Here is a 16,879-nt window from a genome sequence, read left to right on the forward strand (position 1 = left end):
GCACTCAAAACGTGCTAGCAAGTTTATAAATGTTTTAAAGATGTTTGCAGCATAAAGCTTTGTATGCAAGAAAAACTTCTCAAAAAGTTTTCCCACTGTTAATACCATGTTAGCAACAGTAGGAGCCACAATAGGAGCCACAGTGTCAATGAGATTTCAGCAGCCAAGGCAGTTTTCAGCATTATCAGACTTGCTCTTGCAGTGTTAGATTACACGGTGCTCAAACAGTGTTGCCAGTAGAAGCCCACTTACATTAAGGTTCCCAAAGCTGCCAATACCAGTTCCACTGAATTGGCATCCACAATAATGGAAATCTTTTCTAGAATTGTATTTAGGCACTGTCTACATGAAAGACAACATACAAGAGAGTGTAGGAAGAAAATACTTTAACAGACAAAGTGATTAAGAGTTATTGCACCTTCCACTACGCTTCACTTCTTTAGCTCCCTCTTACCTTATATTCCCACCCTCTTGTCCTCTTTTGCCAAACATCTCCCTTTTCTGCTTTCCTACACCTCAGAAGTAAGTGCATTAGGTATGGAAAGGAGGAGATGAACAAAAGTACTCAGTCAATTTGTGTATTTTCATCTAGCAGCAGCAAAAATTAAAATTACAGAAAGTCAAACCCACTGATATTTCTCATCTGGTCCAATACATCTTTCCACTGGGATTTTAAAATACTAAAGACAGCAGTACAGGCCACCTTTCATCTCTATTTACGTAAACTTCAGCAGAAATACTGTAATACAGATTGCACTGAATGAAGCATACTTACCATAGACATCTGGGGATCTGGAATTTTAACAATTTCAGAGCTTGTTAAAATGGGAGATGATTCATCACCATCCTGAATGACAAAAAGTTAAAGGCATACTAAATATCTCACATTTCAGGAAAAACATATGCCCTATTAATGCACTGTGAATTATACTTCAGTGAAAGAACAATGCAGCAACATTTCGCTGACTTTATGACAATTACAGTGGAAAACAGAAAATAAGAAATGGTATTTTTTTTCTTGCTTTTTTTTTTTTTTGCCAGATGACATTGGGTATTCAGCAACCTCTTTTATCTGTAAATCTGCTCCTCTTGGCTGCAATGCTTGCAAAAACAGCCAGCACCTGAGAGGGCCTGCTATTGCACCATAGGGAAACATAAGCAACAGCAACATCAAAAAGCCTTAATTTCTTTTAAACTGCATTGTTACAGACCTTTAGATGTATTTCATTAAATATTTCACTATGTGTGATCTTAAAGAATCCCAGAATTGTCACAGCTGGAAAAGACCTCTAAGATCACTGTGCCCAACTGCCAATATCCCCCCAGAAAATACATGTATCAACATCTGTATCACCCACTAGAGGATTTCTCGAAGATTTATATAAATATTAGAGTCTATTAAACAATTATTTCACTATATTAAGGTCAGTGTGTCCAACTTTATATAATATAAATATGATTTATTTAAGAAAGTTAAATAAATTTGCAGAATTTTCTTTACCAGCAGTGCAAGTTCTTTACTTTCCTAAATTTAAGTTTTACAAAGTCAATAAGAAGGTTGTATTCTTCAGTCAAAACATCATTTCAAGTTACACAAATGGGACTCAACTTGTCCCCAACAAAAAGTAAATGGGCACCGAATGTCAGTCCATTAAAAAGCCTTTGATAATAATGAGACTTTATTTAATATATATATTGGATGCAGAAGTGCAATCAATTTATTTATCAAAAAAAGGTTTCGGTTGGAACCTGCAACAAAACACATTTATGATAAATGCAGGTGTTATTTGCACTTGAAAGTCACACTGATTTTTTGCCTAAATGGAGAATCAGAAGCAATGCTCTCATTACTAGCAGACTGCTATCCTTTATGCCCTGAATGAAGTATTAAGTTAACAGAGAATATGGAAAGAGACACTGCCACTTCATTTCATTGTAATTGAATGTTGAGTCAAAGAATCTCAAGTTCTATCAGCCACTGTTTAACAGGCTAGTTCTTTATAAACACTTAAACAAATTTATCAACAAAACTGTGACAAGTAATCTGCACTTTGACTATCAGTCACAGGCAGGTGACAAGAGAAAATGCTTCCATTAGAATCAATACACCAGCTGGTGATGCTGGATATGTATACTGTACACTGTAATTAGAAGCCTGACAAAACTGAGAAGACATTAAGGCAGAAGGCCTTAATTTATACTGTTTCCCATTGTTAAGAGAAAAGGGTCAAGAACTCCTTGAAAAGCTACTTCGTAACAACAAATCCCTCAAACTGCAGTTAGCTATAGCTTTAATATGTACTATTACAAATTCTACTACTTTATTTCCATAAGAGCTGCCAATTCATACATATTTTGCTCCATGAACTTTTTAATATGCTTCAGAAACACCTCTCAAAAGAAAGGCGTATGGCTCACACCTGGCACATTTATAAAACCATAGTGATGACAAAGAAATTATTAGACTAAATCAGGAATTATTAATTTATATTGGTAGGTTTCTGGAGGTTAGAGTAAGAAATAATTTTTAAGAATGTTTTATTTAACTATGAAAATAGAAGAATCAAGAGGACAAAAAGCCACACGGCAGCCTGGCTCACCAGTTTGCACTTGTGAAATGTATAGCATATTATAATACAGAAAACTTATATTCTATTATTCTCTATCGCATTCTCTTGATTTCCACTGATGTAAGTAGCTTAATTGTTTGTTTCATGGAGGAATCAGACACACTATAGGTTTCACTCTGATTTGTAACATAAGGGGGTACCATAGCACTAAGATCTGCTACAACAGCTGATTCTAGAAGTCTTCAGAAGCTGTATGAAACAAAGTAAAAGCAAAAAGACTTAGAAGATGAGGACAGGTGCCATTATCTAATATACAGTCCACCAAAAGAAATGCTAAGGACCTGCTTGGACACTCAGGAAAGAAGCTAAACAAGTTTTTAACCTAGGTGCCGGCCTAAGGCACAAAGTTTCACCAAAATTCTAGGCTTTTCAACACTACAAACTGCTTTTAAGTGATTTTAAACAAGCTTTCAGTTCTTTCATAATGGTTTACCTAGAGACACAGACAGTCATAGAGAAGTAACTAACATGTCATTAGAGTAAGTGCTAGAGAAAAAAATAAATAAAAAAACAACCAACCTATATACAAAAAAAAGATAAAAAACCCCAACAACACACAACCAAAAAAACCTGTCATCAAAGGAACAATAAACTTAAAACATCTACCACCTCCCCACAAAATTCAATGAAAAAAAACCAAAAAACACACTAACAACAAAACACAAACACAGCCACCACCACACAAAACTTTCCCACACCAATTTAATGCAGTCCTGCTTTTTTCGCAGTTTATTACTCTATTTTTCACTGCCTTTTTCTAGAACAGAAGCTAGATCACAGTTCTGCTACTCAAATAAACTGCACGTTGCCACGTACATGGATATACTACTTCTAATTTTACTGATATTTTCTATGCTGAATTGCAGGTTTTAATTTCTCAGAACAGATGTTGCTTAATTTAGTGGTTTTGTTCTCAACAGGACTCCAGTTTCTTTTTCTACCTTATCTTTCCCATGAAGCTGCAATATTGAGTAACTTCCTGAATTCTTATGAATTTAAGCATGCTGAAAACTGAGGTAGTTACAGACCATTTTTGAAAGCAGATTATAGACACAGTTTTGTTTCTGTATGTCTGTCTACAAAGCACAGGTCCACAAAAGTAATGATAATGCCCCTCCAGCGCCACCTTGATGTCTGTAGAAGTCACTGCTTATGCTTTGTTCCAATAAATACGAACTTATAAAAATCAAACACCACTTTGTTTTTGTAAGCAGAAAAGAAAGATGCAAGACATTAAAATCCAGAAGTATTTTAAGGCACTTAAAGGCACTTCTAGCAGAAAAGACTAAACTTTTATATTTGTTCATTTCAGAGAAAATGTTTGCTAGCAGAGCTTCACTGCAAAGTTTTAATGACTTCTATTTTACAAACTTACCAATAAATACAGGTATGTTTTATCCTCATAGAAGACATATTTTACATACAGGTACTCTGAAAGTACTACTAGATGACTTAAGGAACCATAAATCAGAAAGTTTTTAATCACTCACACTTATTAAATTCTGTAATCTTGAACTGCATTACATGAATGATTGACTTCTGTAATCCTGTTGCATCTATACTGTTTAATTTGTATGTACATAAACAGTTGCCACTGACAGCTGTCTGCTGCTACCCTGCAGCACAGTATTTCACCTCGCAGAAAAATCTATCCATTTTAGATGCCTATGCTGCTTTTTAAAGAAGACCATAAAGGCTGCAGGGCACATACCTTTTCGTAGTAAACTATTCCATATTCTTTATCATCACACTTGACACAGCGGAATTCAATCATCAGGTACATAAAATTAGAACTTCGTTTTTCCCTCTGAGAAGAGAACCATGACAGATGTGCATTACATATTAGAGTGCATCAATCTCCAGCATTCTCAGTACAGCAATTACCTTATTTTCTTTGTGCTGTAACTGATTAATTATCTGCTGTTGCAGCAATTATTCAGTTAATCGTTTCACACCACTACCAGAGACCATATCACCTTCTTCCTGACATAATTGCTTTCTTACATTCCCCACTTCATGACAAACATCCACATGGAAGATATAAAATCATACTGTTTGCACCAATGGCTTGCAACTGTGGACTAAAGGTCTGCAAAAAGGCAATTAAGAACTATCAGCGGACAGCTGGGGTCTTATTTGTTGTTTTGTTTTGTTTTTTAATAATTATTAAACACAACTCTGAATGTTAGATAAAAAACAGGAAGACATCGTGGAGGAAGTCACGGTTTTAGATAGAACCACGAAGAGACAAATTAAAACTTTGACTATCAGGTGAGATTTCACCTGATTCACTTTTAGAGAAAGATCACAAAAGCTCAGCATTTTAGGGACTGGAAGGGATCTCTGGAGATCATCTAGTCCAAGCCCCTGCCAATGCAGGTGCACCTAGAGCAGGCTGCACAGGATAGCATCCAGGTGGTTTTCAATGTCTCCAAAGACAGAGACTCCACGACCTCTCTGGGCAGCCTCCTCCAGTGCTCTGCTACTCTCCCAGTAAAGTTCTTCCTTACATTTCAGATGAACCTCCTGTGTTCTAATTTGTGACCACTTCTCCTTGTCCTGTTACTGGACATTACTGAAAAGTCTGGTTCCATCCTTCTGACACCCACCCTTTAGATAGTTCTAAGTATTGATGAGATCCCCCACCTCAATATTCCCTTCTCCAACCTGGCCATACCCAGCTCCCTCTGCCTCTTCTGACACAGCACATGCTCCAGTCCCTTATTTATCTTACTGGGCTTCTGCTCGACTCTCTCCAGTAGTTCCTTGTCCTTCATGTACTGGACAGCCCAGAACTGGATGCAATATTCCAGATGGGGCCTCACCAAGGCAAAGTAGAGTGTCAGGATAACCTCCTTTGATCTGCTTGCCATCTGCTTGCTTTTCCTGATGCACCCCCAGGATGCCATTGGCCACAAGGGCACATTGCTGACTCATGGTTATCCCACTGCCCAACAGGACTCCCAGGTCTCTTTCCACAGAGATGCTTTCTAGCAGGTCAACCCCTAACCTATACTGGTGCAGCACCCTACCCTTGCCCTTGTTAACTTTATGTAGTTTCTCTTTGGCCAATTCTCCAGACTGTCCAGGTCACACTGGATGGCAGCACAACCCTCTGGTGTATCAGCCACCCCTCCCAGTTCTGTGTCATCAGCAAACCTGCTGAGGGTACACTCTCTCTCTTCATCCAGGTCAAAAATTAATATATTAAACAGGACTGGATCCAGTACAGATCCCTGGGGTACACCAGTTGCTACTGACCTTTAAAAGGACTAGTGTCCCTAATGACAACCCTCTGAGCTCTATCTTTGAGCCAGTTTTTAATTCACCCTGCTATTCATTAATCTAACAAACACTTCCTAAGCTTGCCTATGAGGATGTTGTGGGAGACAGTGTCAAAAGCCTAACTGATGTCACAATAGACAACAACCACTGCCCTCCCCCCACCTACCCATCCTGCCATGCCATTGAAAAAGTTATCAGGTTAGTCAGGTATGATTTCCCCTTGAATCCATGCTGACTACGTCCAATAACTTTCTTTTCCTCCACATACTTTGAGATGATACGTAGAACAAGCTCCTGCATCACCTTTCCAAGAGTGGAGGTGAAGCTGACTGACCTGCAGTTTCCTCCAGTCCTCCGGCACCTTGTTCTCCAGGACCTTTCAAAGATGATGGAGAATGGCACAGCAATGACATCTGACAGCTCTCTCAGCACTTGGGGGTATATCCCATCAGGACCCATAGACTTGTGGCACCCAGTTTACTTAGTTGTAAGTAAAGTGTCTCTAAGCAAATACCTCTGCCTTAGTCCTCCTCTACCAAGGGAAAGTCCTCCTTCATCCAGACTTTCTCTCTGAAGTCTGTGAGTCCTGAAGGCTGGCCTGAGCAGTGAAGACTGAAGCAAAGAATGCATTCAGTAACTCTGCCTTCTCTTTCACCATGCTCATCTATGCATTTTTGAAAAACTTTACCCAGAAAAAGTACTTAGAATGTAACATTTTAAAATCTAGGTGGGAAGCAAGAAAGAAGTTACACATAACCACCACCAGGAATATATATTTAACACAAAAAATAAGCACCCTCATCATTAATAATAGAATGTTAGGGGCTGGAAGAGACCTCTAGAGACCATCTAGTCCAACCTCTTTAACAAAGCAGGATCTCCTAGGGCAGTACACACAGGAATGCATCCAGGTGGGTTTTGAAGGTCTCCAAAGGAGACTCCACAACCTCTGTGGGTAGCTTGTTGCCCTCACAGTAAAGAAGTTTCTCCTCATGTTGAGGTAGAACTTCCTTTGTTATAGCTTATATCCATTATTCCTTGTCCTATTAGCAACACAAGTTCACTTCATGCATTAATGCTGGACTGACTTTGCAGCACAGGCAAAGTGCTTCTGCATTTTTTGGCACAGTTCAAGGAATGCAGATTTTCTAGTTTTCTGTTGTTTTGCAGAAAGGGAAAAAGACAGGGCAGCATGGGGTAAGTGGGGGCAAAGAAAAATCAAGGATGAGTTCTAAAAAAATAATACTAAAAATGCAAATTCATATAGGTTTATAAAAACACAAATTTAAGTTCAAGAACATTGTTTCACAGAGGTCTAATTATAATCAAGACAGCAAAAATCTTGCAGCGCAAACCAGAGAACAATGGAGTTCTGTAGTGCAAGATGAGTATAATCCCTGGGGTATGATGAGTATAATCTTTGCGGTATAATACTTTGCTCAATGAGGGTTAACATCTCATTCAGGTGTTTAACAATGAGATCTTTTGTTTTTACATTTAAAAAAAATATTCAAATCTTACAGCATATTTTCTTAGTATCCAAAATAAAAACCAGTAAAGCTGAAAAGGTCTGAAACCAAAAACAGACAGTATGTCCAAATGCTTCCTATCACAATCTAAATCCTACAGTTGAATTAGTCATACCAAACAGCATTTGTTCCAGAATATTCTAAATAATTTAAAAATGTTCCAAGCTATTTCAAATTGTTATCAATTATGTATTCCATGATGAAATTCCCTTGAAGCTGAAAACTTACAAGACAGCTGTCTATCCTGGTAGATGAAAAGCTGGACAGGAGCCAGCTATGTGCACTTGAAAACCATAAAGCCAACCACGTCCTGGGTTGTATGAAAAGCAGTGTGGCCAGCAGTTTGAGGGATGGGATTCTCCCCCTCTACTCCCACCTGAAGTGTGTGACTAGCTCTGGAATCCTTAGCAAAAGACATGAAACTGTCAGTCATGCAAAGGAGGCCACAAAATCATTAGAGGGCTGGAGGACAGGCTGAGACAGTTTTAGTTGTTCAGACAAGAAAAGAGAAGGCTCTGGGGAGACATTAGAGTGGGCTTGTAAGAAAGATGGGGACAAACTTTTTAGTAGGGCATCTAACTTCAGGACAAGGGGCAATGGTTTTAAACTGGAAGAGGCTACATTCAGATGAGAGAAAATTTTTTTGTTACAGTTAGAGTGGTGAAACACTTGAAACACATTGCCTAGAGAGGTGGTTTAAGTCTCATCCCTGGAAGCATTACAGGCCAGGTTGGATGAGGCTCTGAGCAGCCTGATGTAGTTGAAGATATTCCTTCCCACTGCAGGAGTTTGGATTAGATGACCCTTAAAGATCCCTTCCAACACAAATCATTTTATGAATGTCATTATTGCTGAAATAAAGTCAACTTTGGAAGCTTAATTATTTTTCCTTTTATCATATACACTAGCAGTTAAAGAAAACTCAGACAAGTACTTAGTCTCATAGGCAAGCAAAGGAACTGTTTTAGCAAGATCCACAAAAACTCCACAAAACTAAACTAGAAGTCTTAATGTAAGATGACTTACCTCATTGATCATTTCTATTTCTCTAAAGGTCAGTCTGTCCAGCCAGTCTACTTTCACCATGTGACCTTGTCGATGAGACTTGGTGAGCTGCACAAAAAACCCCACAATGATGACATTTAAATCAGTCAGAGTAGGAAGAAAACCCCACCAGTTATACTTAACAGAGACACACTCCTTCCCCATTATCTCAGAACCATGGGCAAAAATAAAGGAACAGAAAACAATGCTTGTACAGTATACACACAGTAGATCCTTGTGAACAGCTAAGTCATGCCGTAAAAATATTTTAATATGTAAAACATCAGTAAAACAGGATCAGCTTCACGTCAGGTACAGATGCTGACAGACCTGGAGACAAACTCACAAGAAGCCAAGCTTCAGAAACTGTGCAGAATCAAAGATGTTTTTACATCTCTAAGACACAAAGCTGACATAACAGGCAAATAATTATCTAGTGTCCAAAGAACTGCTAACAACCATTAAAAGCATTAATGAAATGAAACTTGAGTGTTCTGCTGTCTCCCTGTAGGTGCTCTTGCACAGAAGGAATTTATCTGTTAAAGATCAGCTGGTAAGCATTTATCCTTCATCAACTGCCCCTTCATATCCAACAGCAACAGATCACCTCACTTGCTTACTTTCCATCAAGTGACTGCTTGCTGTTTAAGACAAATTAATTGGTGTTATTTTTCTCTTATTGACCTCCTCAGAGTTTAATTTGGTGTTACGGTCTAACAACACTTTAGATATTGGTTCCTAACTCTAAGTGGCCAACAAGATTTATTAATTGTTTTCTTGGACACAGTTTATGTCATAAAGAGCTTAAAAACACTATGGCCTCTGAGCTCTCCCAAGATCTGAATTACATTCTAAAAGGAAAGTAAGCATAACATCTATCTCTGAATGCAAAGACCTGCTCATTTCACAAATATGATAATTCAGTTGTTCTGATTCTTTGTTCCTACTAAGTATACTAGAGATGAGAGTGAAAATTTTCCACTAAACATTCATCCTCAAGTATAGCCAAAGCAGAGGACTAATCAAAAGTAGTAACAACTTAAAAAGCAGTAAAAATGCTACACAGCAGAAAGGAAAATCCTGTGGTTCTTTTTTTTCTAAAAAGCTTGCCTACAGACTTTCTAGAAGTACAAGAGTAAATCAGCCGGTAGCATCCAATGCCTTTTGTTGTGAACTTGTTCCATGAAGTACAAGAAAAAATAATCCTGTAACAAGTATGAAATTGCTTAAAGTAGTCGATTCACTTAATGTATCTTTAAGCTCTAGACTACAGAAGCTTCCAGCTTCACAGAAGTATTAAGATTTTGAAGCAAATTTTGAAACACCACTGCAACTTCTGAGGATTAATTCTGTTTAGTATATAGCAAGGGCTTTTTTCAATTTTTTTGCCTCCAGTAGGCTCTGGGACAACTAATCTTCAGATTACTTTCATTGAACTTCAGGAACTTAACACAAATGGAAAAGGAAGGGCAATACTTAATAACATTTCATATAGATATATAGACACAAAATAACATTAAGTAGATTAAGTGGATGTAACCAAAGCACAGAAAACCAGTCTTCAGGTTCTTTCAACTTACCAGGCGGACTGCAAAAAGGAGCACAATAGAGTGAGAATATTCTGCCACCTTATGTTATATTCTACAGCCAGTTCACCAGATTACATCCCAGCAACATTGCAGATGCAGAATTTGCCAGGGCTGTACTAAAATAATATATAATACCTTGGCCTTTGCCTCATTTGTGGCTTTATAATATATTCCAAAGGTAGAGAACCAACAACATCCAGACCAGTAAGAGCCCAAGATGGTGTTTCAGGGAGGCTGGACATCATCCCTTCAATGCATTCACAGATGTCCTACCTAGTTCACAGAGCAGGTTCTCATTCTTAGCAATGAAGAAATTTCTTACCCTTTCATGTCCACTATTTTATCCAGTTCTAAATTACTCCCTTCTTAAGGTAGTCCTCTTATTTCCACAACCTTACACCAAGACATCAAAAATTTCAGAATATTGCATATGCACATCCAGCACTGATAGACAGATTTAGGACATACAGCACCTCACCATGACATGAGAGACCTGCCATTGTATCAGCTATTTAAGGCGGAAGGATGCAACTCTTCCAGCAGCTTGTCACTGACTTTATACAAATGCCCTGTAATGATAAGTATCACACACACAAATACGCACATACTCAAAAGCATGTTAAGAAAATGGATGGAGATAGAGAAAAGGCTCTTCAGCAAACTCTTCACAAAAGTTGCTTACTATCTGGAGGATTCCAGTTCAGCATGATTCCACTCAACAGCATGATACTTGTCCAATGAACAGATAAAACCCAAACCAAACTAAGAATAAAAAAGTCCAAACAAACTAATCTTTATCTAGTTCTACAGGTCTTACTTGTATTTAAATATACATTTATATGCAGTAGAATCAGAAAGCATTAAGCAATTGATGAGTAAGACACATAAAAACTGAAGCTGACTGTGCTTAAACAATGGCTATTCAGGAGTGATACATCAGAAGAACCTCATCTACGGAGTAAACTGCTGTGCAAATAAAAGCTCTAACAGACACACTACCCAGAAATCCTATTTGTTTCACTAGCATCTGATGGTATGTTTTTATAAATGAACTCAGCAAAATATCAGTGAAAACACTCATCTTTCAGAAATAACTACTCTCCAAAACAGTTTTCAGAAGAGAAGAACACTGTCAGTGATGTTATTAGCATATTATTAGACACTAAAACTCTTGTTTAGGATGTGGAAGATTTTCCTCTGCTTCCTCAGAGACTTAAAGCCCTCACCTCCCATATGTCAAAAGAACAGACTGGAACAGACACAGGTATTTCAAGACTGAAATATTCCCTTCTTATTTGCATTTCATGAGCTAGGGAGCGTTAAGGGAGTAAACGGGTAAGAAGAAAAAAGAGTAACAGGGTATGGCCACATTTGTGTAACAGAACATAAAGGGGAAAGCCTAGAAGCAAAGGAGATCCCTTCTCAGAGACCCACTGTATTTATCATCTGTCTGCAGAGCTTCCTCAGGCTAGAGGAATCAGGGGATTCAGGGGATTTATTCCACTACAATCAAGCAATGGGGCCCACCACTGGCAGAAATTTTAATGAATTTTTCATTAGATATTCAAGGTGAACTAGAGTAATAAAAGAGATAACCTAAATGTAAGTTAGTTTATTGCTGGGACAAACCTCTGAGTAAGAAAATGGATGTGTTTATGGCACTGGACCTTGTCTTTCACCAGGTCTTGAACAAAGGTGAAGATGAAAACTAGGAGGCCAAGATTAAAAAGAAAGCACAATGATTAAGTGGGTTGAGCCACTTGCCAGTCTTGGGGTGAACTTATCTGAAGAATAAGAGAAGAAATGAAGAGAGAGATCAGCTAGCCAAGCAGTTCGAGAACTGACATTTAATCATCAATTCCCAAAGTATATCTGTCAATAAAAACACAGTCTGCTATCACACTGGGAGAAGAAAACACTAACATACACAAACATCCATGAGCTTAAATGGATGAACTTTAGTAAACTTTTGCAGTTCTACTCAAATTGTTTCTAATCTATAGGTATGTCACAAACACATCTGAATATTACAGCAGACAAAATTAAACATGAAGGATGATTACTGAAAGAAACCAGAGAGTCCTCACAAGTTGCTGCTAGGAGCTGCTCCCACTGAACCTGACAGAACTTTGGCTACATATATTAAAAGGTATTTGTACATCCCCTTTTAAAAAAGGCTTCAGTAGCAAATGAGATTACTTATCTGTATAAATCTTGTGAGATAACTAAACAAGCACAGGAAGAAACATGCTTTCACATGAAGAAACAACATGAGAAGCATGTCTTAATTAAATCCTGTCTTCACTTTACTCCAGTGAAAGTTCAAGGTTTTCATGTGCATCTTAAAGGCTATTTGCTACTCCATCACCTTTGCCAAACGGCTCATTTGGTCTTCAGAGACTGTGCTGCTGGTTCTCCCAGGAGTTCTGGTGGGCTCCGAGCCATCAGCTTCTACATTGGGCCAGACCTTCAAATCATGCATTCCTTGACGAAACATACTGCAGGGAAAAATGCAGAACTGCTTCAATAAATTCAAAGTAACAGATATATCATGAATCACAAGTACAGTGCCAGCTGCAGGTACATCAACTAACTTCCTTCACCAAACCCCAAAGAATTGCTGCCATGCATAACTGAATTGAACTGCAACAGTGCCTTGCACCTTGTGCCTTCTAGGGCCTGCCTTTGTATTGGCACATAGAGTTTAGAAGACATTGAGGAAGTCTGAGATTACTTATGTGGCAAATGGAAGAAAAATGGGTAATTCCCAAAGTCAGTGGGGTGGTACAAATGCAAACTGAGCACAGAGCCTGACCTTCACAGTTTTATTATTTGTAATGAAGCAGAAAGCATTTCCCTTGACTTGTGAATGGTAATACTGACTTAAAGCCTGCCAGTCTGAAAACAAATTCAACTAAAATGACTTAAGTTGCATTTGAAGGTCAACTAACAAAAAACAGCTTTCTGAGCTGCCATTAAAATAAAAGAGAAAAAAAAAACAACCAAAAAAAAGCCAAAGCCACAAGCCTCAGCACTTTTTCACACCATTTTCTCCACCTATGCTTGAAATTGAGTTAGTAATTGAAACTACAGTGAACAGACCTTCACAGACTGACACCTTTTCTATGCAAAATCCTTCTACCCTTGAGTATTTGTGCTGATCCACCTATGCAATATACACCAAGAAATCAAATGCATCCCTTTTGCCAATGAGGGGTGATCATTTAGCTCTAGCAACTTCAGGTAAATACAACTGGAAAGAACACTTTAAGAAACCAACCTCTAAAAACGAGAAATACTGAACTGGAGGAAACCACAAGGGTTTCAATTTTACAAGTAAACACAGAACTTTAGAGTTACTTGTTGCTAGGCCCCACATACTGGAAATAAAATTTCATGTCTATCAGCATTTGCTACCTTAAAGTTCAACCTCACAAATCTTAAAAAAAATGCCTAAATTTTGGTGTTATGGAAGACTTTTTTTTTAAATGGTAACATGAATGAAGTCACACTTAAAAAGAAATAAGAGTAAATCATCTATGCACCTGATTTTTCAAATGTGGAACTGTTAACCTAAATTTAAAAAAAAAACATAAATAAATTAAGAAATGTCTCATAACAGCTGCTACCTTACTATTCATAAGTGAGCTTCAAAACTGCACCATGGAAGAAAAAACAGTATACCCATATTTCCCAAAGAGCGAGACTGTTGTTCCTCCCACTGGAATCGCTTTACCCGGTCCATACACATCCCAGATAGTCAGAGCTACCTGTGCATTGCGAGGCAAGTCCGGATACTTCACAGGCAGTTTCAGCCATTCATTCCAGCTGCAGAGAAACAGTTTTTATTAGCCATAAAGCTTCAGAATTCACATTATTTTGAATTAGCTTACACAACCCAGATTCTTCTTAGAGTAAGAATGCCTAAGGCCACGTGGACTACTTTCCTGTGGGCTGAATGTAACCATTCAAATACTTGTCTTGAGCATGATGAAAAGACTAGAGATCAAAGGAAAAATACTTTATCTTGATGCCTAAGCAATGAAGATCAGACTGCCTAGTAAGCAACATGAAAGTGCTCTAGCCCAGGCTCCAGAAGTTATTTAAGCAGTGACCAATGCCTATACACACAACTAACATATTACTTACCCATTACACTAAAAGATTTGGCTTGTCCTGTCAGGGCAACGCTTAATAACCATACAGAGAATTGAAGAGTATAAGTTATTTGTTAAAGTCAACAGAAAAGAAGTATTTGACACATATAAAGGCCATACAGATATTTATAATAATTTGATGCTCTGGAAACAAGGAGGATATTATGAAAGACAAGACAGCTACTTACTTCCATCTAGTGCTAAAAGCTTTGTATGAAGTTCTAACTGGAAGAGCAAGAGGCTTTCCTTCTGCAAACACCTGACAAGTTACATACAAGTCAGAGCAAGTTTCTTGATAAAGTCCTGAGAATTTCAGCATTGGATCTTCTAAGAGAGCTTTGTAACTCTTCTGTTCTCTTTTCCCTTCCAGACTTCCTCTATGTTGGAAAGGCAATATAAATAAATAAAAAAAAAAAAATAAAAGAGAGGGGGAGAGAAAAAATAAACAATGTATGATTTATATCATCCACAGTAAAAAATCCTATTTTACTTCTATAGCTTCTATTTCAGTTTTCCAGTCCTTAGGATATTCTTTCTTTACATCCCTAGTTGGTAGTGAAATCCAAACACTGGGCAGGAAGTCAGTATGTGAGGTGACCACCAAATACAGAATTAATTGTTAACCTGATTTAGGGGTGAGGGTAGAAGAACAGGGAACGGAAGATTTGTTTGTCTTTTCAAGGGAGATAGCTTCTTCCAATACAATCTGTAGACTGTCAGAGAGCAGCAAATGAGATGCTCTAAGCAGGGCAACAAAGAGATGACATATACCGTTATTATTAAAGACTCATCTCCCAAATAACAAGTCAAACAAATCAATTATCACAACTCAGCAGGCAGACTGTTGAAGTCAAACATGATTAAAGCCCTGTAACAATTTACAAAATGCTAGTGTTGGAGTAGTTTAGTTTCCTAGGCCTCAGCTATATGACAAGGAAGACAATCATGAATGCTAAATATCTGGCTGAGATGTACATGTGGAAAAAAAAAAAAAAAAAAAGAGAGAGAGAGAAATTGGGGCAGTGATGGCAAAATATGTAAGATCAATCTTCCAGCTACCAAATGAAAAAAAAAAAAAAAAAAAAATCCAACACCACCACAAGAACACTCTAGAGTGGATGAATAAGTTTCTTTCAAGAAAGTAGCTGAGGACATACCAGGATGACATACCCTCGAGATGCAGAAAAAAATCCGAGTAATATTTCTGTTAGGCAGAATGAACTAGCAAAGAGGAAACATGCATTTGGCTTCGTGCATCATCCTCCAGCCAGAAGGTAAACAACCCCCGAATAAGCTTTTTTAAGTTCGTTTTCAAAAAAACCTGCAATCCACCTTAGTGAACCAACATTAGTTATCTTACATCCTTCCCACAAGGAAACATTCCACTGCTGTGGGGCTGAAAAATCCCCCACTTTAAAAAAACGAAACGACAAGTACATCAGTGTATGATTCACGCTAACTTCAACACGAGTGCCTGCTTGTTAGGTATATGCATCTTTGCAGCACCGACAGCAAAGAACCTCTGTAAGAGCAACCTGCTGCCTAAGGAGCACTCAAACAATTTCGGACGTAAAGTCGCCGGTTTTATTTCCTTCCCGTGACAGTGACGGGTGAGCTGTGGCAGCAAGGTTATCAGAGGCACTAGCGCTCAGCTGACAATCAGTCTTTGCCTCTCAGCACCGCCCTGCCCTACGGGACCCAAGGCCCTCAGCATTCGTTACACTTTTTAGTGCGAAACTTTAAAGCCCCGACCCTGCTGCCGCTCCGGACCCTTGTCCTGCCCCGTCCCCTCCTCAGCGCTCGGTTGCGCGGCGGGGGACGCTGACGAAGACGCGGCCGCGCTGCGTGCGCCTGACAGCCCCGAGGGCAACAGGCGGAGGCGGCAGCCAAAAGCTCCCGGAGCTTCTGAGGGGAGACAAGAGCCTCCACCGCCGAACTCCCGGGCTCCGACTGGGAAAACACCGCAGTTCCAGTGAGCTGGCGGGGACCGGGCCGCCGGCAGAGAAACGGAGAGACGCTGCGAGCCCCGCCCCGCCTCTCCCCCCCCCCCTTGTCTCACTCACATCTTCAGCTGCACGTTGATGTCGAGGTCACAACTATACACATAGTAAAGCTTCTCGGTCTCGCCCATGGTTACCGCTGACGCCGGCTCGCCGCCTCAGCGGCTCCGGGGCTCCTTAACCACTACCCCCGGCAGACATCAGCACATCAGCACCGGCCGGAACACCGCTCTGCTCTGCGCATGCGCGGCCGCCGCCATCTTACTTACGGGGTAAGGAGCGGGGAGGCCACAGACGCGCGCGGTAACGGCCCTCTACCAAGATGGCCGTCGGCGTACGCCCCCACAGGGGGCGGCCCCAAGATGGCTGCGTTTATTCGGCTTTCCCAACACTATGGCTGCCGCCTGCTGTACGGTACGGCACCGCAAGATGGCGGCTCCCGTGAGCAACAGGGCAAGATGGCGGCTGCACCGCCTGTATGAGAGGTTTCAGAGGAAGGGGATGATTTATGCTCGTTTTATTTAATGCCTCACAGACAGTAGGAGTGTGGCAGGGGAGAACTGTCAGGAAAGGAAGGGCGAGACATAGAAGGAATATAATGATCGAAGCTATAAAATACAAATACGGGGCAGGACAAGTCTTACA

At 39.5% G+C, this 16,879-nt stretch overlaps 1 protein-coding gene across 3 annotated transcripts in view; it reads right to left on the reverse strand.

The window, feature by feature from the left end:
* PIK3C3 (phosphatidylinositol 3-kinase catalytic subunit type 3) overlaps positions 1-16,502 on the reverse strand; it is a 65,519-nt gene extending 49,017 nt beyond the window's left edge. The window contains exons 1-8 of one of the 3 annotated variants that reach the window (XM_030467662.1): positions 16,298-16,502; positions 14,423-14,611; positions 13,762-13,905; positions 12,446-12,575; positions 8,471-8,557; positions 4,342-4,437; positions 776-847; positions 253-342 (exon numbers count right to left, since the gene is read on the reverse strand). In XM_030467662.1, coding sequence (XP_030323522.1) covers positions 253-342; positions 776-847; positions 4,342-4,437; positions 8,471-8,557; positions 12,446-12,575; positions 13,762-13,905; positions 14,423-14,611; positions 16,298-16,365 — 876 coding nt within the window. In that variant the 5' untranslated portion in view covers positions 16,366-16,502. The remainder of the gene's footprint in view (positions 1-252; positions 343-775; positions 848-4,341; positions 4,438-8,470; positions 8,558-12,445; positions 12,576-13,761; positions 13,906-14,422; positions 14,612-16,297) is intronic. The other 2 variants (XM_030467663.1, XM_030467664.1) reach the window with 2 other exon arrangements.
* Positions 16,503-16,879: the final 377 nt, after the last annotated feature.

This window comes from Calypte anna, chromosome Z, assembly GCF_003957555.1.
Source record: "Calypte anna isolate BGI_N300 chromosome Z, bCalAnn1_v1.p, whole genome shotgun sequence".
Classification (NCBI taxonomy): Eukaryota; Metazoa; Chordata; class Aves; order Apodiformes; family Trochilidae; genus Calypte; species Calypte anna.